Source organism: Myripristis murdjan, chromosome 16, assembly GCF_902150065.1.
Source record: "Myripristis murdjan chromosome 16, fMyrMur1.1, whole genome shotgun sequence".
Taxonomy (NCBI): Eukaryota; Metazoa; Chordata; class Actinopteri; order Holocentriformes; family Holocentridae; genus Myripristis; species Myripristis murdjan.
This window is the reverse complement of record NC_043995.1, coordinates 12,064,121-12,088,887: the sequence shown is the minus strand read 5'-3', so window position 1 is coordinate 12,088,887 and position 24,767 is coordinate 12,064,121. Positions and strand designations below refer to the sequence as shown.

Sequence of the window (24,767 nt, the reverse complement as noted above, 5' to 3'; positions counted from 1 at the left end):
GACCATAACAAGTGTAGGTTTAATTGTTGTAGGGAATAGGAAGTGCATGAAAAGCAAGACAAACACAGACGAGGAAGTTGAAAGCCTATTTAGGTGGAAATAGAAATAAAGAACGGCAGTGCCAGAATTTTTTTTGTTTGGAAGCTTTGGAAGTGATTTATCCAAGGTTTAAAAAAACAAAAAACAAACCAACAACAACAAAAAAAAAAAATAGAAAAGAGAAGAATAGATTTTGCCTGGGAGCATATGACCAAAGATGTTAATGCAATATCACCAGAGATAAGTGCAGCACCTGAAGCTATGTAAAATGGTTTGGAATACGATATCAGTGTGAGCCTAAAACCCACCATCTGTGTTTATTTAACATATCTTGATGGCAGTCATTCAGTAAAATACTCTGTGGCAGACAATTTAGAGGGATTTTATGCACCGCATTTATTAGGAACAGATTACATATCTTTGTCCCTCTATTATAAGCGCTGACATTAATCTTGTGTGTTTACTTAAGAATTAGTGTCTTTGGATTGCCATTTCTAGTTTGTCCTGATGCCTCCAGTATCTGTAGTGCAGCCTAGTAGAGCTGTTTTACCCCCAAATACATTTTTTTGAATGAAAAAAGTTGGTGCCTACGGTCTAGAGTAGGTGTAAATCTACTCAATTTTTCTTGCATAATAAAATGATGAATCCCTTTGCATGCTCATAAATGTGTGTATGCTTGTTAGATTAATGAGGCCCCAGCTCCCATGTTGCTTTATGGATATAACATGCTGATACTGCCAGAGCTAATTTTATGTAGGTCAGTGGGTAGAGCGTGATGCTAACATGTAATTCTTGACTGGATTACTTGGTGAACTCTCCACCTTGGTGAGCTTCATATGATACCAGAGTATGCACACATGCACATCTGTGTTTTCAGACACAGAGGGCCGAAACAGTTCATAGTCTCAAAATGAAGTTATATTTGGCTTTAGGCTTTTTTGGGAGTTTTTTCTTATTTGTTATGAGGATTAACTTGGGCAGTGTTGTCCAGTCTGTTGTAAACATGTGAAGCCCCTTGAGACTGTAAACAGAGGTATTGGGCTCTAAATATACCTGAATTTGAACTTGTGTTGTGATGAGATTTTATCTTTCTTTGCATGATATTGATTGACGTTTCCTGTCTCCCTTGACAGATTTGTCAACAGGGCTGCTGACATTTGCCCAGTTTGGACACAAAGATATTACAGATGCAAAGGTACCATTATTATGTTCTTTTTCCCCCTACATTTTCAGCTGTATTTTAAGATATTCTGTGGTCTTTTGCATTTATTTACAGATGCCTGAGAATCTGAACAGTAAATTTTAAATTATTGCACTCATTATTTTAATTTCTATCAGTGATAACACTAACTGACAAACATGAATATTTTATATCATTTATATCAACAACACCCTCATCAGTTATTCATTACATTTTTAAATATATATTCTTCAAGTAACCAATTATTTAAGTAACTGAGACAAAGACTGTCTAGTTTTCTTTTTATGTTGGCATCCAAAGGAGAAAGGCCTGTGAGCCAAATTTTAGAAAGCATTTTTTTTTTTTATTTTCCCTTAGGTCATAGAAGTTAAGTGTTTCAGGGATTATTGTTTCAAAAGGATATTTCATCAACCCAATCCACACTTTAAGGCATCACACAGGTTTTTACCTTTGAACATTATGAGAACATGCAAACGGCGATGAGACACAGAGGGAAGTACAGCTTCCATTTGACATTTTATTTCAAATCTCTTTTTATCATTTCTATCAAATTTTCAGTGTCTACTTGTTCTTTTCTTCTGTACATACAAACAGTAAAATCCACCACCAGCTGATCAGTTTCATTAAATACAACTCCCAAGCATCTTACTCACCCAGCGCATATACTCACTCTTTGACTGAAACACACAAAATGTACTACACATTCTGCTGCTCATATAGTCACTCATTGTGCCTCTGACACACAAACACGTATACACACCACATCTTTGTGCACTACTTTTCCAAGACGTTATTACCCTCGTGCAGCATGTCTGTTGTGTTATTGTACAGCTCCTGGTCATTGATTGACAGACAGTAAATTGTGATATGTGCATGTGATCGGTCTAGTCTCAAACCTAATATTAGACTTATGTTGAGTTATATCCAATTAAGGAATAGTACTGTGGGGGCATCTGTTAAACATCTTTTATGTGTATGGCTTTAATTTAAATAACATTGTGCCAGGCTGTTAAGTTTTAACATGCCTCACCTTCTTAAGTATTTTACCACAAAATAATTAATAATAAAAACAGTAAATTTATTTATTTATTTTTTTTTTACAAAATATTTTAAGTGAGATAGAAATTCAACAAATTCATGCTAAGGTATGCAATTCAAGAAGTTTTTATACTGTAGGTTACAATTCTGCCACAATTTCCATTTGAAATTTATTGTTGTTGCAAACACAGTTGATATCAGACCCATTCAGTGCATTTCTCTCCACTGGCCAGTCCACCCAGGCTCAGTCCCTCCCAGCCACAGCGGAGGAGTACAGCCCAGAGAGCGAGGGGGCAGACAGCGACCGTTTCAGTGGAAGTAACTCAAGCTTCCTGGCCAATGAGAAGCTCATGTCCGTCGACAGCATTAACAGTGACATCTCAGGTATTAATCTGCCTCATCTTCCAGCACATTGTATTAAGTGCTGATTCCAGTTTGTTTGCCTGACATAGCTGACATTCTGATAGCTTCTGATTAGTTCCTTGATTAATCAATTTGTTGTTTGGTCCATAAAATGTCAGAAAATGGTGAAAAATGTTGATCACAATTTCCCACAGCCCAAGGTAACGTCTTCAAATGTCTTGTTTTGTCCCAACCAACAGTCCACAACCCCAAGATATTTTTTTTTACTGTCACAGATGACTATAAAAACCAGAAAATATCCACATTTGAGAAGCTGGAATCAGAGAATTTGGAAATTCTCTGTTTAAAAATGACTCAAAATGATGAATCAAATATAAAAATAGTTTGTGTTTAATTTGGTAGTTGGCAACTAATCGATTATTTCACTATTTTTGCAGCTGTGTAGAGTTCAGATATTGCTAAAAAGCCTGTAGAGCTGATGAATTGTACCCACTTCCCTCAATATTGTGTGCTTTCCTCAAATTACATTATCATCAGAGTTTTATCTTCATCTGAATGAGACAGATATTTGACAGAAGATGATTGAGTCACACGGTTTTCACTTGGATGTATTTGATCACCAGATGATGACATTGATTTGAACAAATTGCCTGATGATGAGCTGGAGCTGTACTTCAATAAGCTGGTTCCTCCTGCCATGCAGAGAGGCAGAGTGGAGGGACAGGAGATTCCCGCAGCAGTAAGCCTCTTCTCTCCTTATGCATTCGTAGTCAACACACAGTCAGTGTTAGTCATGACTTGCCTCACTTATTCTGCACCAGCATCAGCAATTTACAGTTGGTTGGCAAAAGTTTACCTGAAAAATATTTTTTTTCACCATTCTTCATTCAGTGTTTCTCCTCTCAGTGGCCCCATTTAAGATGTTGCATTTATTTGCAGGAACTGATGGGGGCTGCTGACAGCATATCAAACCCAAGTTCTACAGAGCCAGAACAGTGCAGGCACCAGTTCCTCGATGACCACGATCAGGTTAGTACACTTCACACTCGCGTTTTAATATTCTGCATTCACTTCAAAAATCAAATAGGTAAGGTGGCAAAGCTTCCCACTTGAAAATACCTTTCAGTTTTGGTTGGTAGATACTATTTATGAATTAAGAGTTTTCTAAAGGATCCTGATTTCTTTGACTTCCTGAACAAATTTCATCACATAAATTGTTTTGCAATCTAATTTCTGAAAATTTATTTGTTTTATACCATTTTCCCCTCCTCATAAGTCAGTTTGATGCTATCCTGTGTGCTGTTATTCCAGGATGACTTCCAGATGCCGAATGTGCGGCTGGCTGCTACAGGTATGGACTCCTGTCCTGCTAGTGATGAGGAGGACACAGAGGACGAGCTGGAGGCTGCCAGGAGTAACAACAACGACATCAGAACCAGACTGCTGCTGCCCAGCACCTCCAGACAACTGGTCAGAACTAAGACACAAGTTTGGAGAGTTGGACATTACTCAAACAGAAATACCTTGCTAATTTTATTTAACTAGGTTAGTCCTATTGATATTAAAAGTAAGGGCCACCATGCCTATATAAAGCCAGATTATAGTCAAAAGACAAATGAAAAGACAGAGCAACAATGAATTTATTGCAAATCAAATCAAACTGGCTTAATATATCAGCATGTATATATATTTTACTAAATAAGTGCACCACAAGACAGACAGCAAAAAGCAAGCAACCTCTTGTAATTTGGAAATTTACAAAAAAAAAAAAAAAAAAAAAAAAAAAAAAACAGCTGCCATCTTGGTCCAGTTTTTAAATCAAGGAGAAGACAGACCATTAGTTAAGAGTTTGTCCAATGAGGTGCAGCTAGGACGTATTTGCAGAGGACACTGTTTAGTGGCACCATGAGTGGCACACCCATCAAGTGTTCAAAGCTGAGAAGCGGCACAACACCTCATGTCAAAAACGTGGCCCTGTGGACACATACCATGAGTGCTGCCAGTCAGCTGCTAAGTGTAGCCTAGGTTTGAAGTTTTGATCAAGCATCACCCTGAGCATCATTCTTGTGATGCTCAGGGTGATGCTTGATCAAAACAGCAACACAAATGTACAGCAGTGTTGTATGCATTTCAACTTTCTGTGTATACATGTACCTGTGCAGGTCGGAGAGAGTCATCGGCCCAGTTTTAGGCCAGGTTTGGAGGGAGGCAGTTCTGATGATGAGCCTTTCACTGGCCGTAGTGGTCCACCTCTGTCTGGGATTGAACACAGACGATCTGCTGAGGGACAAGTCATCAACCCTCCTGTCACCGGTAGGCAGATTTAAGTGATGGTCCTTCACCAGCTGATTTATTTCTTGTTTTCATGTTTGCTCTGTGGCTATGCTTTCTTGCTTTGACTTTCAAGTGAGTAAATGTTGGTGCTATCACTTTAATTTTTGAATGTGCATACCAACACAAGATTAAAAAAATAATCTATACAGTTATTCTAAAAATTAAATTTACCCAAAGTATATAGTGAGAAATGCCTGTTTTTGTGCCCAGACAGTGGCCACTGTATTTCTCTTTTTCACTCTCTTTGTCACTGCTGTAAGGTAATCTGCTGCCAGGTAGTCTCAGTTTACATTCACATTTAACAGAAATCATGCCCTCTTGTGGATACTGATGGAAAAACATTTGAGACAACCAATTATTGCCCCGGGGCATTTTGCCTGAAAGAGTAATTTCACACCCAGTTTGAATTTGTGTCTACTGAGTACACTGTTTTGGGGGGAAAAAATACAAGAGGAGGATGGGGGATTGAGTTGGACCAGGCTGGAGAAGGATGGGGAAGGGTCTCTCAAGTCTACTTTATAATTTTTTATGCATATAACTTTTCTTAGGATAGTTGTCCTTGCACACAATTGAATTTCCAGCTGAACAGTGGCTTATTTTAACAACTACAGGGTGAAGGCTAGCTTTAGCCAGAAATAGTGGGATAAATGGGTTACCAGTACATTTGGGCTAAAATATTGACAATTTGGCCAACATTACCATGTCTTGTAACTTTAAATTACTAAGCACCGGTTTATATCTGTATTGACACAAAATTTCAGGATTAATTTTGAAGTTTCCACTTTCCAAAAGTCTGATTTGACTTTTGTCAGAATGACAGTCCTAACAAGTGGAAGACAACACCATGAGAACAAAACACAGATATCTAACATCCTCAGTCAAGGGATTCAGACTTGAGGCCACCTGGTAACAAACCCAGAGGGGTATTCCACAAAGCGGGAGTAGCAAATTAGCCAGTTAACTTTAAAAAGTGTCACTGAATATCTTGTGAACTTTATTATTATTATTATTAGCCACTGTCATCAAGGACGAGAGCATCATTATCCTAAACCTAACACTGAGCCTTTGTTCTACAAATTCAAATCACTATCACCAGGACATAGCATAATTTTTTCTTCTGTTTGTTGTCTAACTTTATAATCGTGGTTTGTGGAACACCCACAAGGCCGCTAACCGTTATATCACAAGGTGTTTGTATCTGTGCAACACCAGGGGATGGAGGAGGTGGGGACGGGAGCAGTGGGAGTGAGGAGAGCGGAAATGACGGAGGGGTGTCAACCATCCCTCTTCTCCCTACGGCTGTCCCGACAACCTACGATGTGCTGCGAGGGCTGGGGATTGTGGGTAGCAGTGGGGCTGGAGAAGACGAGGACAGCGTTTTGAACAATTTGCCTGGACTTCGGAGGAACAGCCTCTCCAGACACACTGAGGTACAAATGAAATATGTTAATCCACACTTTGCCACCAGATCAAATGCCACAAACCTGGAATACAGGAAAGTTTAAAAACATTTTTGTTATCTAGTAATGCTTGTAGATGGTAGATGGTAGGTGTGAAGAGCTGCTCCCAAAGCAAGATTTTCATAAAAACAGCCCCTCGTAGAGAGTGAAGTTGATCTTCAATAATTGATCTTCAATAATTATGTTTTAGACCTTTTTTACTAACTGTCCACATGTAAACACAAATTGTGGTGGCAGAAAGAGAGTTTGAGTTTTAAGTGAGAACACTCAAAGAGTTGAGTTTGAGTGTTTGAGCACACAGGTACAGCAGGAAGATATTGCATGCTGTTGGCTGACTTGAATTTGCCTCTTGATTCCCACAGATCTGTGGTGAAAGCCATAAGTTAAGGAATGGTCAGGGCTGTAGAAATGACTTTCTCTCTCAGGTTGCTTCATAAATTGAATTGTCACTAATATCCTTGTGGAATGTTTTATTTATGTATGTATGTATGTATATAAGTAAACAACTTCAGTGGAAGGTATGCTGGACAAGACTTTGTGGTTTGTGGTGGGTTTCTTTGGAACGTCAAATTCAACAGAAACAGGAAAAAGGTAACCCGCACTCTTTAGAAGAATCTCCTTTGATCTTGGATTTAAGAAACTCAAGAAATTATGATTTTCTTGAGTTTTACAGTATATGCAAGTAAATCCAAGATCAAAAGAGTGCGGATTTCCTTTTGCCTGTTTTTAAATAATTATTTTTTTAAACATCATAGTTTGGGCAGTCTGAAAGATATGACCATTTACTAGTGAAGACCAAGCTCTGAAGCTTCTTAGGTTTATAATAATCTCTGTTGCCCCTTTTCCACCAGAAAAAACCTGGTGCTAGTTCGGAGCTGGTGCTAGAGCCGGTGCTTAACTGGTGCCAACGAAGAACCGGTTTGCTTTTCCACCAGCCAAGAGCCAAGTGGAGCCAATTCAGAGCCACGTCATGACGTCTTCGGAAAACGTAATGACGGGTGCGCGAGACGCCCGCTCAGAATCACAATAACCATCATGAATGAATGAATGAACGATACTTTATTAATCCTTTGCAGGAAATTATATTGTCATGGCAGCTTCATCACTTCAACACACATAAAACTGCACACTCATACTATACAGTGGCTGCAGCGTCTCTGTCTCTGTCCGCCCGTCCTGTCCTGAAGCCGGTGAGACTGATCAGTGAGTCGGGGATGATGTTCGTGAGCCGCGTCTCAGTCAAGCTTATAATGCTGCTTTTCCGATACAGTTTCTGGCCCCGGGTGGAGCAGGATCTGGATTTATTAGCGATGCAAATACTGCTTGTGTCTTTACAAGCCTACATTTCAATACAGAGGCGAAAAACACAATTATTGCCGGCTACCTGTCGGATTCGTGATCGGAACGAATGACAGCGATGTTTAGTTATAAAACGGGTGCTTCTCATCCTTAAATGTAATTTGCTGAGCCGCGTTCCATGCCGCTGTAAAATCAGTATAACCCACGGCTTCTCGGGGATTATTGTTTATGTTTATAGCGTTCGCAGTTCCTGTTTTGTTTTGTAACCCCGCCCACCAATGACGCGGTGGGCCGCGTCATCGGTTCTTTCTCTGGCTCCTGTTTAGCCCCTGCTCGGAGTCGGTGCTTGCCTAGCACCAGTTTGGAACCAGTTTGGCACCAGTTTGGCCCCAGCTTGGGCGGTGGAAAACCAAAAAACTGGTGCTAAGTCAGGCACCGGCTCCGAACCAGCCCTGGTGGAAAAGGGGTATGTGTGCCATGGACTCAGTGTATTGAGTGACAATTTATAGGCCTAAAAGGCTTCTGTTTTACAGTTACAGTTACTGTTTTACAGATGGGTGACCGTGTTGGTCCTGTAGGAACAGGAGAGGCCAGCCTCTCTCCGGGAGCCTCAGGGGGAACTCAGAGACTTTCTCCGGTCAACTGGAGCATGGCCCTGGACCGACAGGAGGCACTGGTGGGCACAGCTGCATGACTATAGCTCTAATCTGTGTAGTCACGTGTTACCCAAGTATATGGAGTATACCCACCAGTGGGTATTTGTAAGTGGGCTGTGTATGGTATTTTGTGAGAATAGTGTGTGTGTGTCTGTGTGTCTGTGTGTCTGTGTGTGTGTGTGTGTGTGTGTGTGTGTGTGTGTGTGTGTGTGTGTGCATTGTATCAGTTTAGTAATAAGGTGAAATTTTTGATTGTATGACTGTTTTTCTCTTCTTTGGGTACCAGCTTCACAAACACAATTTCCATACCAGTACACTGTACAACATTATAGACTATAGCACTGCTGCAACCAACAACTAATTTCAGCACTTAATCTGCAAATTTTAGTCTGTCTATCTATCTGTCCGTCTGTCTAACATAGATGGATATATAGATATAATGTATATATACATGAGCACAGTTGAGAATCTAAGTTTCAGTGTTTTACATATATATGTTGTAGTTGTTGTTGTGTATATATATTAAAGTAGTTTATGGCATATTGAACTGCTAAACTAGGACTAGGCCATTGAGGAAGTTGTGTACATGTGTGATTTAACAGGGTTTAAAGCTCTTTATTGCAACATTGGTATTGGTGACTAATGTTTATACTATAAACACTTGCAGTTATGTTATGTTATAATTGAGCTGTTAACCCATTGTCTCTTTTTAATACAAAGGACGATAATGTTAATGTTACTATGGCGTACTGTAATCCAGATCTTAGATGCTTCAGCCCTCTTCTCTGAATGTGTCAGATGACAGAAAGATTAACTGACTTAATTTGAGGGTTCCAGAAATAACACACGCAGCACTCTCCCCGGAGACATTACACTTGTAATTTATACATTAACACATATAACACACAAAGCTGCTGAGCTTTAAGTTCCTGTCTGACATTTTGGTCTTATTCTGATTTGTTTCCCAGGATGCCATGGACAGCACAGAGTTGGGTCCCACTGCTGATGGAGTGCTGGACTCTATGTACCTGAGGAGCAGTGCAGGACACAGGAGACTTCACGACTTGTCCAACACAACTGTCACGCACTTTCAGGGCACCCAGGGGAGTTTCCATCTGTCCCAGGTATGTTAGGACATACAGTACAATAGGGTGAGATGAGGAATTTATAGAGCACCCAATTCTGAATTAATTTGCTCATCAAGTTTGAGTAATAGTTATCCCAATTCTTGATTAGTTTAAATTTCAGTAGGAAAATATTATAGTAAACTTTGCAATATATAATACAAACTGACTCGAAAGAAATGTAATATATCAATTTAATAGCTTTTAAATGCTGTAATATTTATTGTGATATTAATGGCTTAAACAGCTCATTTTATTCTTTGAATTTTATTCTTTTTTTCCTCTGCTGCCTTAATCTCTTGTGATTGTACTTTCCCTAAGATGCTACAGCCAGAATTTGATGAAAAGGATGATGATGATGATGATGATGATGATGACAATGGTGTGGATGAAGCTGATGGTGCCAGGCTGTCTTTGGGCCTAAGGGGAGGGCCTTGCGGTGATGCTACAGTGGCTGAAGCCTCAGATAATACCAGTGAGGATGACAACAACCCCCTCTCCACCTCCCTGGAGCCCAAGTATTTCTCCCAGAGCTTCCACCAGGAACAAGACGACTCAGACGATGGGTGGAACCACTGCCCAGACAGTCTGGAGATTGAGTTTCAACAAGGTTATTTATCTTTGCCTCTGTTGTTCAGTTCCTGTATTTGCTTCATTTAACCAGTGGATTTCAACAGCACAGAGTTGATAGTGCTCACAGAAAATAAACGGAGTGATGCCGGAGTGGGGGCCCAAGTAGCACCATCGTCTTTGTGACTGGAAGCAACACGGTTTATGAGAATTGTGCTTGTGAGAAAGAGGCTACCAGTTGTTTCCAACATGGAAGCTAAAACAAACTATTAGGGGTTGTGAGTAGATATTCAGTTATAATATTCATCATATGTGGTGGTGTGTGCATTTCTTATCCTAGATGTTACAGTGTTGTTTGTCCTCTTAGGTGCCAATATCAATCCTAGTGTGGTGTATCAGAATGAAGAGGGGCAGTGGGTGACAGACCTTGCCTACTACTCTTCCTTTGAAAAAGAGGTGGATGGGAACACACCAGAGCAATTTGGCCAGTGTCACACAGAGGACTTTGTTCCTGCGTGTAAGTATTAAATCACCATTTCTGTTGTAATGCCTTCAGAACAGTATAGTGTTTTGTTTTTCTGTTTGTAAAATGTTCCTAGTTGATACAGCTATTTAGCCATAAGCTTTGTCTCCTGTGTAGGTAATGCCATTGACAAGATCGTTAAGGATCAAGAGGAGTTTGAGAAAGAGCACCAATTTATGCAGGTTTGTGAGCATTTTTTGGTCACTTTCTACAAACTGAAAGTTATCATACTTCTAGTTTTAGCTGTAATTGATTGTGTGTCAAAGGTAGTAATTGTGGAATACCTAGTAAATGGTAGATAACAGTCTAAATTTATATATTAACAGGTTAACCAGCAATTGCCACTCAAACAGAAGGGAGAACTATATTGTTGGTCAGAGTATTGATATGTTACTGAAAAATAAAGATATAACATTGCTTTTTAAATTTTATATACTTTTTAATTGCACTGGTGTCACTATTTTAGAAAGGCAATGAGCCAATTGACTTGACACTTGACTGTCTTTTAGCTACTTTAAAACCGCTGTAAAGCCTGGTCTCTCAAATATTGCTGCTCTCCCCTCAGGAGGAACAGATTGAAGCTGCCACTGTCAGTCCCCTTCTTGCTGACTCTTCATGGAAGCTGCCCAGCAGCAGCCACATCCTGATGAGGGCTTCCCAAGTCTCCTCCGAGTTTGAGCAGGGGAATCAGAGCTACCTGCGCCTCTCTTTAGGGGCATTCTTTGGGCAACGATCTGAAGCTCTTGGTTGTCTAGGCAGTGGTGATGCAGATGGAGTAAAACGGGTCAGTAAAGCTGCTTTTCCTGGTTCTTACTGAAACTAAGAATGTGCTCTGCCCTAGTTTACTTGGCTGATTCACATGAGGGTTCTAAAATGAAGGTGTGAAAAGGGAATAGAAGTAGAAAGCTGTCGCTAGATAATCTATAGTGATGTGCTGCTGTCCACTGGCCAGTTGGACAGGATTACTGTTTTGTTACACAAAACATAGCAACACTGATATGAAATTGGCTGCTTATGGTGAAAAGTGCCAAAAACTTCAGCTGTGGCCATGCTTTATCTGCTTACAAATGTCCAGCCAGGATCCCTCTCTTTTGCAGAGGAGAGATACTACAAATAAAATTCCAGTACAAATTCTAGTACTGGAAAAGAAAGAATTTGATCTCATTATTATAGAATTATAGAATAACTTGTCACCACATAATAATTTGAAGCAGAAGTTCCGTTCACTTGTGCCTTTTTACGCAAGTAAAAGGAGATGGGGAAATGTAACATCAACAAAAGACAAAAAAATTCTTGTTCTTTGTCCCTGCAGCCGTCCTTTGGATACATCATTACTTCTCCAGAGAAGAGGGAGCCATTTCCTCTGATTCGCCCGTCAGACTTCTCATCTAGAAACAACAGTGTTCACAATGAGACTTTTGAACTCAGTGAAACAGACAAAACACTCAACCCAGGTATGCGTCTACATCATTTTGGCTGCTACAGAAGAATACTTTCCTATGTTACCATAATTACCTGAGCATTTCTGTGTTGTTTATATTTTAAAATGATTTACTGTCTGTCATTTTTAACCGTGTTACTGAGCCAGTATTTTTTATTTTTTATTTTTTTCCCAGAGGACCTGGACAAAACCCTAGAAGCACCAGGTGAAAGGATGCCCCCTAAAGGTGATACTGATACAGATCCTTGTGAAAAAGAGGTACAGAAACTTTTTTGATTGTCAGTATTTTAAAATCTCTCTATAGCATTACCAGTCCGTTTGTATGGCTCTCTTATATTATCGCTGTTCCTCTTGTAGGATCGCTCCGTCCCTGTTGCCCTGCCTGACCACACTCAGGGCTCTGACTCCATACTTTGCACAGCCAACCAGAGCAGCATCTCCCCTCTCAACAGCAGCAGTCCTCTAATGCTGAGTATCAGCACCATCGCCTCAGCCATTGCCGATGCCTCTATCAGCTCTGATCCGTCCCAGCTGGCTGCCATGATGCTAGAGCTGTCCAAGAGGAGTAAAGCCAGGAGTCGGCCTGGACATGCCATGCCAGCTTCCAGCACCGCTGAGAAAACGGCCCCAGTTGAACATGTCAGTCACTGGATTTTTTAAGTATTACTGATATTTAATACAATGCATTTATATCAACAGGGTATCCGCGGGGTCTTGAAAAGTATTAAAAGGTGATAAATCAATTTTGGGAAAATTAAGACCCTTAAAAAGTATTAAAAAGTCTTATCACGACTTTATAAAGTCTTAAATTTTGAAAGTATTTTTTCTGAATTAGCTGTCCAAGAGTTTGATTCCCAAAAACATCGTAAAAGTGTGTGAATTTATTCATTTTTATTAAAAAACAAAGATGAACAGGTACATAAAAAAACTAGGCTATTGTGTGTGCATTCGTAAATTGTCTCTGAGAGCGCCAGAGCGAGCGGGCGGGTGGAAATTCAGAAGCACAAAGTACGCTCTGGCGCTCCCAGTGCATATTACGAACGCACCGAAATGTTACATCAATCGATGCGTTCAACTTAACTAGGGCCGAATCGCGGACAGAATTGCGGAATTAGCCAAATAAAAAGGAATCTATTTTTAACGCGGAATTTGACATAATTTGAATTAAATGCTGTTTTGTGTGGAATATGAACGTATGTCTGGGGAAAATTACATGGAAGGAATCAAATCTGGGTGGCACAACCTCTCCAGTCGTTTCACCTGCGCCTGCACCACCAAGAAAAAATGACAACAACTGCACCGGCACCGTACGAGTCCAAAAGGCAAAGAAACTTTCTAGGCTACAGCAGTGCACTGACATAGATTGTGTAACAAAGCGAAGAGTTGCCACTCCGCTCTGTTTTCACTGGCTAACAGCGGCACACTGTCTTAGCTTGTGTATTCAGAGAAGCGGTATCACTTTGGCTAATTTTTCAGTCTATGTTATCACATGCATACTACTGCTCATTCACACAGGCATACTACTGCTCATGGTAGTTGAGTTGTTAGGTCCGTTTGATAATTAATTTACATTTTTAAAACAAATAATTTAGCATCTACTCCTTCAAGATAATTTATTATGTTCTACAACTCATAAACATACACTAACACTACATACCGGGTGTTTGAGCAACATATCTCCTCTGTGCTACAAAAGATCTGTGGTAAAAAGTACTCCATTGTTGTGCGGTGAGGTTTTAAAAAATATTGAAAGGGTCTTGAAAAAGTTTTAAAAAGGTATTAAAATTAACTTTAAGATTCCTGCATATACCCTGATCAACGTGTTTCCTTGCACTGCAGATTTTTTCCGTCCATGTTGACATTTGTCTTTGTCAGTCAGATAGCTTAAACACCAGACTAATGCTCAAAATCACAACATTCTGACAAAATGTATTGATCCATTTTACTTTGGTGCTTCAGAACAGAAAAAAATGCTGTCTGGCATGTGGCATCTTTTTATTCTCATATGAAATAACATTCAAGGTCTGAATAACTTTAGACCATTCCAGACTCAATGTGCACATCTCAAGCTTTTATCAGAAATGGTTGACTAAGACAAATTGAAAAGCAAAAATAATTTCAGATTTTCACATTCAGTCCTTGGATGGTGGGTGTTTTAAATTGTCTTCAGGATTGCACAGTATGCAATGGCAGTATAAGAAAAAACTGTTTAGGCCCTTAAGGCTGTGGTTTCCCCTGAATGGAGCTGCATTTTTGATACTTTTCTGCATTATGCATACTAACTTCAGGCGGTCATGTTATTAATACACTTTATAATGTAATTGAAGTAGAAGGTATTTTTATGGTAAAAGCCACTTTCAGTGAAATTGTTACTTAACTCGCATGCAAGGTCAGAGTGCTGTTATAGTATTAAGCTGTTTTCAAGGATATTGGCTACACTGGGCGGTATACTGTTGGTTCTTCATAATATTAATAAAGTAGAGCTGTTTCTAGTCTTTCCCCACTAGGAATACAAAGTGGTTGTTTCAAGCAGTCACATACTCTCTTTAGTTTCCCAGGCTGAACTTTTTGTCACTCTGGTAAATGGTAAACAACATACCACATGTTCTTCTGTGTGTGTGTGTGTGTGTGTGTGTGTGTGTGTGTGTGTGTGTGTGTGTGTGTGTGTGTGTGTGTGTGTGTGTGTGTGTGTGTGTGTGTGTGTGTGTGTGTGTGTGTGTGTGTGTGTGTGTGTGTGTGTGTGTGTGTGTGTGTGTATGTGTGTATGTATTTAAAAAACAATTGGAGTGTAAAAGACAAAAGGGCACCCACCCCTGAACTATCAGCACAATCAGGAAGACGATCAAGATGATAACTATGAACTCTTTGTCCCATTACCTGATGTGCTGAGCCTCTCTAGTGGACGGCATGCTAAAGATTAATAATTAAATGTATCCTGCTGTCATCAGGCAGGATTGATAATTTATTGGCCAATATTAAATTTAAATTAGGTAGTCTTTTACAAAGCTATTGATCTCTCCTATATCCAGACCCACACTGAGGTGGACCAGAGTGCCCTCCTTGATGCACAGCAGAGGAGCACCTGTGTTGGAGAGCTGAGCGCCTTTGATATGGAGAAGTACCTGAGAAAGGCTGATGCATCCAACGTGAGCAGTGATATTTCTATAGCACACACCACCTTTGACCTGACTGGTTTGGCTGACAACCTCAGCAACTCCCAAGGGAATTCAGAGAACAGATATCCAGATGAGAAAAAGGGGAACTGGGTGCAACCAGCAGAAGCTGATAAACAGAAGCCTATGAGTAAAATGAGTGAAGAGAGAGACAGAGGACAAGAGACAACAGTGAACATTAGCTTGTCAGCAACGCAAAAGACAGCTTCTCGTCAAAAGTCATTGTCCGTGTGTAATAAGGGTGATTCAAGAAGAAGCTCCATTCCCCGTCCTAAAGCAAATGGCATCCTAACAACATCATCCAGCTCTGCAAGAAGGTCTGTGGGCTCAGGACAGTCTTCCACAGTTAAACTCCCTCCAAACAGTAAAGCTGCTGCCACAACAAAAGCTGCAGCAGATGATAACAAGGCTCCTCCTGCTACCAAGACTTGTGGTTCTTCAGGCAGGACCTCAACAGAAAATGGAGTCAAGCTAGGAAAAGTGCACCCACAAGTATCCAGTAACACTCTAACTTCACAAAAGAGTGATAATAAGCTTGCTACCTCACCTGGCGTGCCAAGAACCTCCTCAGGTGTGAGGAAAGGACGATCTGGTTTGCCTTGTCTCAAAAGTTCCTCTCCCCCCACCCAAAGGATAAAGAGTACAAGCCAGCAGCAACTTGACACATCCAGCAGTCCTCCTGAGAAGAAATCCCCACCCAGGAGTCCCGGTGCTGCTCCACCACCCTACAGCTCTGTGGAGAAACATGTTGGCTTGTCCTGCCAAAGCACCCAACCTCCTAAACATTGTACATTTGGTGAGTCAAATCCAGAAAAAATACAATACCTAATATATATATTTTTTGAGCAGCAGTGATGTTATGACATTGCTCATGTTTTTCTTCCTCAGAAGTGTTTAAAGGTTGCTCTGAGCCCCCTGTGCTTGGTGTGGAGGAGACACAGTGTAACTTCAGACCATCCACCTCTCCTCTCATCCACTCCTCTCCAAGTCAGACCTCCTTCCCCAGTGCTGATAGGTGCTGTATCACGTCTTGACTTCTAGGAATAGAAATCTATCCATATTTGTCATTTATCATAATTAGAACTGAAAACAAAGCCCACTGAATGATTAAATGTAGTCATTAAAAATGCAAGTCAGTCTTGTTACAAAGGATTTGTTCCTTGAAATAGTAACCAGTCCAAATGGATTGATTATTAGAAAACAAATGAATTGATATATTAATTTTGAATGTTAACTGTCTTTTATTAAAACCATATTTCAGTTGAGCCAGTGTGGAGTACAATTGAGTGACAGGGAACATTAGCATTTTGAGACAATATCCATTTTTATTACTTCCTTCCTGTGTTGTCTTGTCTTCGCAGTATGGTGTCGTCTCCATCCTCCGGTGGAGGTTTGACAGGCAGACGTCCAGGCTGTGACCTCTCTCCCCAGTCCACCTGTTCCAGCCCCAGTCTCAGCAGACTCACATACATCTCAGTAAATGACAGCACTGTCATTCCCACGCCTGAAAGGCCAAAGGTACAGGGAGAGAAACCAAAAGATACAAACTGATAGAAATTATACTGTAAAATGTTGGATTTGAATTGATTTTTGAGGAGTGGATACTGTCTTTGGCCTTAACAGGTTTTTTATTTGGTTTATGTGTAGTTATAGATGAACCCTAGATTTTATTGATCACCTCTTTCTTTGCCCTTAACAGAATAACTGCACCATGTCACTGAGCACCACCATCATCAGAGCCAGTCCAGTCCCACCTGCTGAGCCAGATGAGCAGTCTAACCTTAACATTCATGGTCCTTCCAAAAGCCTTGACCAGCTGCAAACCCACCAGTCTAAAAGTCTAGACCCACTACCACCACACCAGTGTAAAAGCCCAGAGCCCTCACGTAGTGGTTCTGCTCTTAGCTGCACCCGCAGCCAGAGTGAATGTAACTACCACTGTTGTGGCAATGGAACCTGTGACCTTCCAGCAGGTGGCGGACACCACAAGCACCACTTGGAGTCTGGTGTACGGCAGCTTGCTAAAGTGGACTCAGGCTACTCCAGCAATCTGAATATCCAGCAACCTGCTAGCACCCTAGGTCTTCAGAGCTCACAGCAGTGGGGAGCTGCTGGCTCAGTCTCAACCCAGGCCTGCCCTGCAGGACGCCTCTGCCTGCCTCCCTCCTACTCCTCAGAGGACCTGCGTTATGTACCCATGTCGAGCTTTAAGCCCCAGGGTGCTGGTTTGGTTGACCTGCCCCCCCACGGGGGAGTGTCGTCCCTCCTTAGTGGACACTCACTTTTTAGCTCCCAGCTGCCCCAGCAGTACTTAGGATCTGATGCTCCATTACATCCTGGAGCTTATCACATTGGACCAGCTGGAAACAATCTCTACAGTGTGCCCTCTTCAGGTATGTCCACTATATCCCCTTCCAGTGTTTTAGTAAAAAGTAACGATGCAACACCACCATTCAAGATATATTGATAAAACTAAGCCAAAATGTTATCATAATGTAAATGTAATCACGCTTCCTTTCCCCCCCCATTTCTTTTCAGGCCTTTCAAACAGTGAACAACCAGCAAGACACCTTCATCTCACATCAGGTCCTCTGGGGGTTTCTGGGTCTGCTGGGTACCAGCACCTCCCAGGACACCATCAGAACCAAATGGACATGGGCGCGATGGGCATGGGAAAGCCTTACAGTCAGCATGGTGTAGAGCCATGGGTGGCTGGCAGTCTTCAGGAGCTTAGAGGTAGGAAAGTTCGTAGTGTTTCTGAGAAAGCCAAAGTTGCTTTCTTCACCTCATCTGATGTAAGAAAAGGCGTTTGAGATTTTCTTACAGTCAGAAAAAATACAGTAGAAAATGACAAGTAATTGCACTTTGGGTCTTTAACTGAATCATTTAAACTTTTGAAGTCTTTGCACCCTCTTTGTTGCTTACCTCTTTGACTGATCGGTCCCTTTTCCACCAAAGAGGTTCTAGGGCTGGTTCGGAGCCAGTGCCTGACTTAGCACCGGTTCTTTGTTTTTCTACCGCCCAAGCACCAGCCAAACCGGTTCCAAACCGGTTCCAGGCAAGCACCAACTTCGAGCTGGGCTAAACAGGGGCCAGAGGAAGAACCGATGACGCGACCCACCACTCCATTGGTGGACGGGGTTACAGACCCAAACGGGAACAGTGAACGCTATGAACTGATAATTACCTCTCTCCTCAAATGTAGTCGTCGTTCGTTCCGACCACGAATACGACGGGTAGCCAGCAATAATTGCGTTTTTCGCCTCTGGATCACAATGTAGGCTTGTAAAGACACGAGCAGCACATACATCGCTACAATGAGGTCGTCCATGTTGGTTATTGTGATTCCGAGCGAGCGTCTCGCACACCCACACCTAGGGCTGGGCGATATGGACCAAAAGTCATATCCCGATATATTTTGGCTGAATATCGATATACGATATATATCCCGATATTTTTTCTGCAAAGTGAGAGCAAATGTTCAGTTAAGTCAAAGCCAAATATGACATGACGGGGCTGGAGCTTTTTTGGGTTGTGGATGGCTTGTGGCTGGGGCTTCTGCAGTGTTCCTGGTAGTATTTGGGGGGCAGGAGCTGCTACAGGAACGTCCTCTGGCTCGGCCCTCTCACCTGCCGTGTCTCCACTGAGAGGGCCGAGTGAGAGGAAGGTTCCTGTTACCGGGCGGTTGCGCGGCCATGAGCGGGGCATCAAAATGCGTGTTGTTAAAAAAGCATGTTGTTAGCGTTAGCTAAGTCCGCTAAAGCTAACGTTAGCGCCCCTAAAAATGCCGGCTAAAAAGTGTGTTGTTAGCGTTAGCTAACGTTAGCTAACGTTAGCTAGCACGTTAGCGTTAGCTTGGTAGTGTTGGCCGTGTTGCTAGGGGCGACTAATGCCCGGCTGTTTGCTTTCTGTTGACACCACATCGCACCGAGAGTAAATCCAGTCAGCACCAAGTAAACCCCAAGCCCCACCCAGGAGTTTTTCGCGGCCGCTCAGAGTCCCTACCCCAAGGCAGGGCCGTTTTTTAGCCCCTGTAAAAGTTAAGGAACTCTCTCCTTCGGGGTAGTTCCTGCGGTGGAGACACGCGACAACGGCCCCAGCCCCATGACATTACTCCGAGAGTGCCGGAGTGTTTGTTCCTGCCCCGCCCCTCCTCTGTGCACGACAGAGGAGGGGCGGGGGCGCGCGGAGCAGTGCAGAGAGCTCCAGGTCAGCAGCGCAGCAGAGCAAGGATCACAGCGCAAATTTGAACTATATCGATATATGCGATATAGTCTGATTCCATATCACATTTAAAAATATATCGATATGATTTTTATATCGATATATCGCCCAGCCCTACCCACACCCACACATACAGTCACGTGATCACGTTTTATACTGACGTAATGACGTGGGTTTGACTTGGCTCCGCTTGGCTCTTGGCCGATGGAATAGCAAACCGGTTCTTTGTTGGAACCAGTTAAGCACTGGCTCTAGCACCAGCACCGAACTAGCACCAGGTTCTTTTTGGTGGAAAAGGGGCAATAGAAAACTGCATTTCCTAGCGTCTGTAATCCTCTTTCCATTCATTTCTTCCTCAGGTCAAGTGGTGGTACCAGAGGAGCTGCAGTTCCCTCATGCCTGCTGCGTGGGCATTGCCTCTCAGACCACCCTCAGCCTGTTCAACCCCTCTGAGAGATGGCAGCAAGTCTTGATCAGTGTCAGCAGCCTGGCCATAGATGGAGAAAAGGTGAGTAGTCACAGATGGTGTTTTTAACTGCAAAAGTGGAGACTACTTTGCTGCAATCTCAAACTATATTTGGACATTCAAACCAAACAAGGCTTTTGAAATTTTGTCCAAAAACCCCTTAAAAATCACATCTGAATATAAGAACTGAGGACCTGCTGGTTGTGCAAGGATATGAAGTCAAAGGAACAAAGGAAATTGAATTCCAGTAAGACATATAACTTTGCTCCTCTCACTGAAGTGTGAAATAGTCTGACTTCAGTTTGCGAAATCACACAAACATATGGTAAACAAAAAGTATGGAAAAAAATTAGACATACATTAAGACTAGTTGAAATTATATATTGAAACACTTACTTTTTTAGTTTAGTGCGTTCTACTACTTGGAGAAAAGAGCCATTCATTCAGAGATTGGCTGCATTTCTGTCTGGCTGAACCATCTTTCAACAGTCAGTTATGATCTTTATGTTTCACTTTTGTTTTCTTTGCTTAATCCCTACAGGTGGACAGCTTGCCTTACCAGTGGCTTATTGTGAAGAACAAGACGGTCATTGGCCCTAAGACGACAGAAGAGCAGAAGGTGTTGTTCATTCCTCCCAGGGCCGGTGTCTACCGATGCGTCCTGAATGTCTCCTCCTGGCCTGCGTCCGCTGAGTCAGAGGTGGCTGCCAGAGCTGAAGTCTTTGCCAAAAGAGTGGTGCTTGTTGCCATAGCTGAAAATCCTGCCTTAGAGGTGAGGGCCTCTGGTTCTAGTTCACATCTACTCTTGAATCACTCATACCATTTTTCCTTTTTTCTTTTTTTGTATAGAGTAGGACAGAGGTATGTAAAGACCTTCTTTAAATAGTTCATGCACCAGGATCATACTCTATCAGACTTTTCTGCCCCAGTCCTCTCTCTCATCAGTCTAACTGAACATTTACAAACACATGTGATCTGATAAAACAATCCTCCCAAACCCCCACTTTTCCATAATTGATGGTAAGCGAGAGGTAAAAGCCATAATTCAAGGTCAGAAATGATATTTTGTGTTAATATATATGTGGAGTTGTGGCTACAATTATGAACAAAATTATTTTGTCATTTTTTTTTTTTTTTTTATCCCTATGCACCAGTTTCCTCCTAATCAACCCTTAGTGACGGCATAAAGTCTACCATGACTTTAAAATAAACATAAATATTTGTCACAGTTTACTTAATACAGCATCTTGTTTTAATGTTGACTCTCAGGTTGAAGTTGGCAAAACTGACTGCTTGGATTTTGGAGACCTGACAGCAGGTAGTGCCAAATCCCTTCCTCTCAAACTCCTTAACAGGACTCGTGCCACACTACCTATCCGCCTGGTCATCAGTGCGGTGAGTCACCACAATGCACTTCCACACATTTGCTTAACACATACATAAACGCTCACACACACACACACACACACACACACACAAACACAGTTACACACAGGCAGTTCAGTACTAATCCACTTAGAGTAGGGCATGTTTTTGAATGCCATTCATTTGTTGCAGATAACATCAAGGAAAGTTATTTAATACAGTTGGTCTTATCTACATATATATCCACAATAAGTTATTTTTATTTATATTAATTCTATTTGTGCACTAATTCAGTGACACAGATTTCTTGAAGAATTTAAGTTAATTAATTTAACAATGTCTTTGTGGCTGTATCTCTTGTAAATCTCATCACATCAGAATGTGACGGCCTGGCGATGCTTCACTTTCTCCAAGCACCCCATTGCCATGACATCTGAGGCGTCACTGCAGGTGGGTCACATGACCCAGGTGTCTTCTCCGTCGGTGATGAACCACGTGATGCATGCCAGCTATGGAGAGGTGAGAGCTGCCAAGTTCATTACAACCTCATTATCCTTCTCAGTCCTCTATAGTGTACATACATAGAGTATTTGGGTCATACAGAGTTTTTTGGTCATCACTGAATGAAAGTGATGTTCTTGTGCCCCCTCCCCTGATTAGTTGATCTTTTGATTGTTAGTGCTGTTTGATAATGGTTTGTGCATTTATTCTTTTAAAACTTTGATAGCTGATTGGTCCACTTTTTTCATGCTGTATGTTTTTGTATATGTTTATTGTATGGATAATTTTAAGCACTTTCCATGAATCACAGCAGTTTTCACCTGTGTGTTTTCCCACAATATTCCACAAAGCAAGATTAGAAAGTTAACCAGATAACTAGAACACATTTTGCTATATCCCAGTGATAGTGATTTGTACCTGCAAATGGTGCGCACAGTGACAAAACAATGTTAAAAAAAAAATCTTGTGAGTTTTGCAAATCTAGGGTTACCATCCAGACACGACCATTAAATAGGCTACATTTGTTTACAGGAGAAATTTGTGGGATTAGGTAGTTGTATAACAGGCTTAAAAGGCTTTTGAAACAGCTATATGTGAAAGAAGTCTACATTAAAGATTGCTTCATAAATTTGTATGATTGAATTTGTGCTCTTTTAAAAATGGTATAATGAAAGCCTAAAAGACTTTAAAGCAGTTCTGTTAGAAAAAAACTACTGGTACTGGCTGTTGGCCAAATTGTTATTTTAAACATCGGTACTGGCCCAGAATTTCTCAATTGGTGCATCCCTAGTTTAAAGGTATCTGGCTAATTTGATAATCCTGTTCTGTGGATTATCTCCAGTTTTAATGAATGCTTTTGTTTTCAGGACAATCTTGGAAAAGTGCAGTTTTACAAATTTCATCCAGACTCCCAGCCTCAGTTAGTCATCAGTTAAACTGCTTTATTTTTCCAGAACCCAGAGAGTTTCATGGTTTGGGTACTCTTCAGGGCCCCTCACAAGTACAGTTCCTCTTCAGGTAATAGTATATTTATCAGATTATCCTGTGTAATACTTACATACTATTCAGTGGTGTTCAACTGTTTGTCGCATCATTAGACATGCAAACATTTTTTCAAAGAGGCATTAAATTACAGTTCCCAGACTTGGAAAACTGAAAATTTACTTTTCCATTTTTTAAAAGACATTTTCACCAGCTAAAACCCAGTAATATGTAGCAAACACAATTACTCTTCTTGTTTTTTTGTCAGGAGAACTTGGTCCAGCTGATGAGTATAGTGCTCGGGTGGACATTGAAGTGGACTGTCCTGGTCCGAGTCATGTGATCAGGAGTATTCCCCTCAGGGCCAGGTCTGGAATCGCAAGAGTCCACGCTCCTAAAGACCTGCAGGTAGCCAAGCCACCATGAAGGAATGAGATGCTGTGTGTCTGTGCATACTGTTGCCACTTGTAATTTAGACGCTTAAAGATGTTGCAATGTATTGGTTGTGACAAGTAATTTCTCCCTAGAAGTGGAAGAAACCATCTAATATCCCATAGGGGTTCTAAACAAGAAAGATCTCATGATTTTCTGATTGCAGATGAATTCTTTATGTGACAGTCCTTTCTTCAAAGTTTTGTTTCAGGTCTAGTCAAGATGTTGGCAAGCGTCACTGTTTACTATTGTGTTAAATCGCTAGATTAATCATGACAATGGCAATTAGTTAATATTTAGTTAAGCAGTTCTGCTTGAGTTAGGGTCAGATAGACAATCTATTTAGATTTCAGATTTTCTTAGACTATACTGTATGGTAATGAGCAGATTTTTCTGTTCTGCCCTTTTTCATCTAGACTGTCAGCCTCTCTGCTCCACTGGGTAAATCTAGTCAACAGACGCTGCCATTAAAGAATGCAGGCAACATTGATGTGCAGCTGAAGCTCAAGGTAATTCTGACCTTTGCTTTTCTTATTAGATCTGGGATTTGGGTAAGCCTCTGTGACATTTTGTGCTCAGACTGTGCCACATTCTGGGGGGGAGAGTTATTGATATTTTGTTCCTGCTTTTCCTGTTTTTCTTCATTTTACCTCTATTCTCGCCACCCCTTCTCTCTTTTCTCCCTTCCCTCCCTTTTTTGTCCCTTTCCTCTGCTGTCTTCCTTCCTCTCTCTAACTTTTTGGGCTTCCTCTCATCTTTCTCATATTTCTCTCTTCTACCCCACTCATGCTCTTGTTTCTCTCCTGGTTCCTTTCCTCTTGCATCTCCTTCTCTTCGTCTCTCTTTCTCTCTCCTGTCCTCTTATCTTAATTGTGTACAGAGCAGTGATGCTGAGGACTGTTTCTCGGTGAAGCCTGATGAACTGTCTCTGAGAGCAGGAGAAGAGCAAGGCATTGTTGTCTCCTTCACTGCACAGGGCAGTAAGAAATTAATAGAAAGGTATACACACACTTTTTTCCTTTAGAAACTTTAGAAACATACCGTTTGAGTCCAGTTATGTTTCTTTTATCATAAAGTGATATTTAATGCTGTTTTCTAACCTTTATTGAAAGCAGTCAAAATTAGTACCTGTGAATGCACTTGGTATGCTGGTTAAGGGCTAATACCCTGATTAAGATCTGGATAAGCTGTTCATATGTGACAGTCATTTGCAAATTTCATTTGTATAAATAGAGTAGAAATCAATATTAATCATGATATTAATATGTTTACTGGGTTTCCTAACTGTATGGAAAAGTATGAAAAATTACTGAATATGATTTTGATCATTTCTAGGCCTGGATATGTATAGAAAAAGAGGAGAGAGAATAGTTTCCAGACTATTGCTTGAATAAACAGTTTTCTGAAAAGCATAATTCAGAAATTACAGTTATAAATTAATCATACAAGCAATGTATTTTGATTTTGTGAACTGTTGGAGCTGTCAGCTGAATATATGTGTTACACTGAGTTGGCAGGGCAGAGCGATTCCAAAAGTGGTCCATATCAAGGTTTACAAATCAATAGCTACAGAATAT

At 41.2% G+C, this 24,767-nt stretch overlaps 1 protein-coding gene across 2 annotated transcripts in view; it reads left to right on the top strand.

Annotated features, from left to right (window-relative positions):
* The window catches only part of cep192 (centrosomal protein 192), a 40,715-nt gene that overhangs the window by 2,452 nt on the left and 13,496 nt on the right, over positions 1–24,767 (top strand). For both annotated transcript variants that reach the window (XM_030071998.1, XM_030071999.1), the window contains exons 5-33: positions 1,173–1,234; positions 2,512–2,662; positions 3,265–3,380; positions 3,581–3,670; positions 3,953–4,111; positions 4,804–4,954; positions 6,188–6,405; positions 8,288–8,410; positions 9,359–9,514; positions 9,836–10,124; positions 10,452–10,601; positions 10,725–10,789; positions 11,173–11,391; positions 11,920–12,061; positions 12,224–12,306; positions 12,406–12,687; positions 15,078–16,017; positions 16,110–16,236; positions 16,583–16,739; positions 16,921–17,614; positions 17,760–17,957; positions 19,805–19,953; positions 20,453–20,683; positions 21,181–21,306; positions 21,655–21,795; positions 22,731–22,794; positions 23,027–23,166; positions 23,607–23,699; positions 24,071–24,189. In XM_030071998.1, coding sequence (XP_029927858.1) covers positions 1,173–1,234; positions 2,512–2,662; positions 3,265–3,380; positions 3,581–3,670; positions 3,953–4,111; positions 4,804–4,954; positions 6,188–6,405; positions 8,288–8,410; positions 9,359–9,514; positions 9,836–10,124; positions 10,452–10,601; positions 10,725–10,789; positions 11,173–11,391; positions 11,920–12,061; positions 12,224–12,306; positions 12,406–12,687; positions 15,078–16,017; positions 16,110–16,236; positions 16,583–16,739; positions 16,921–17,614; positions 17,760–17,957; positions 19,805–19,953; positions 20,453–20,683; positions 21,181–21,306; positions 21,655–21,795; positions 22,731–22,794; positions 23,027–23,166; positions 23,607–23,699; positions 24,071–24,189 — 5,635 coding nt within the window. The remainder of the gene's footprint in view (positions 1–1,172; positions 1,235–2,511; positions 2,663–3,264; positions 3,381–3,580; positions 3,671–3,952; positions 4,112–4,803; positions 4,955–6,187; positions 6,406–8,287; positions 8,411–9,358; positions 9,515–9,835; positions 10,125–10,451; positions 10,602–10,724; positions 10,790–11,172; positions 11,392–11,919; positions 12,062–12,223; positions 12,307–12,405; positions 12,688–15,077; positions 16,018–16,109; positions 16,237–16,582; positions 16,740–16,920; positions 17,615–17,759; positions 17,958–19,804; positions 19,954–20,452; positions 20,684–21,180; positions 21,307–21,654; positions 21,796–22,730; positions 22,795–23,026; positions 23,167–23,606; positions 23,700–24,070; positions 24,190–24,767) is intronic.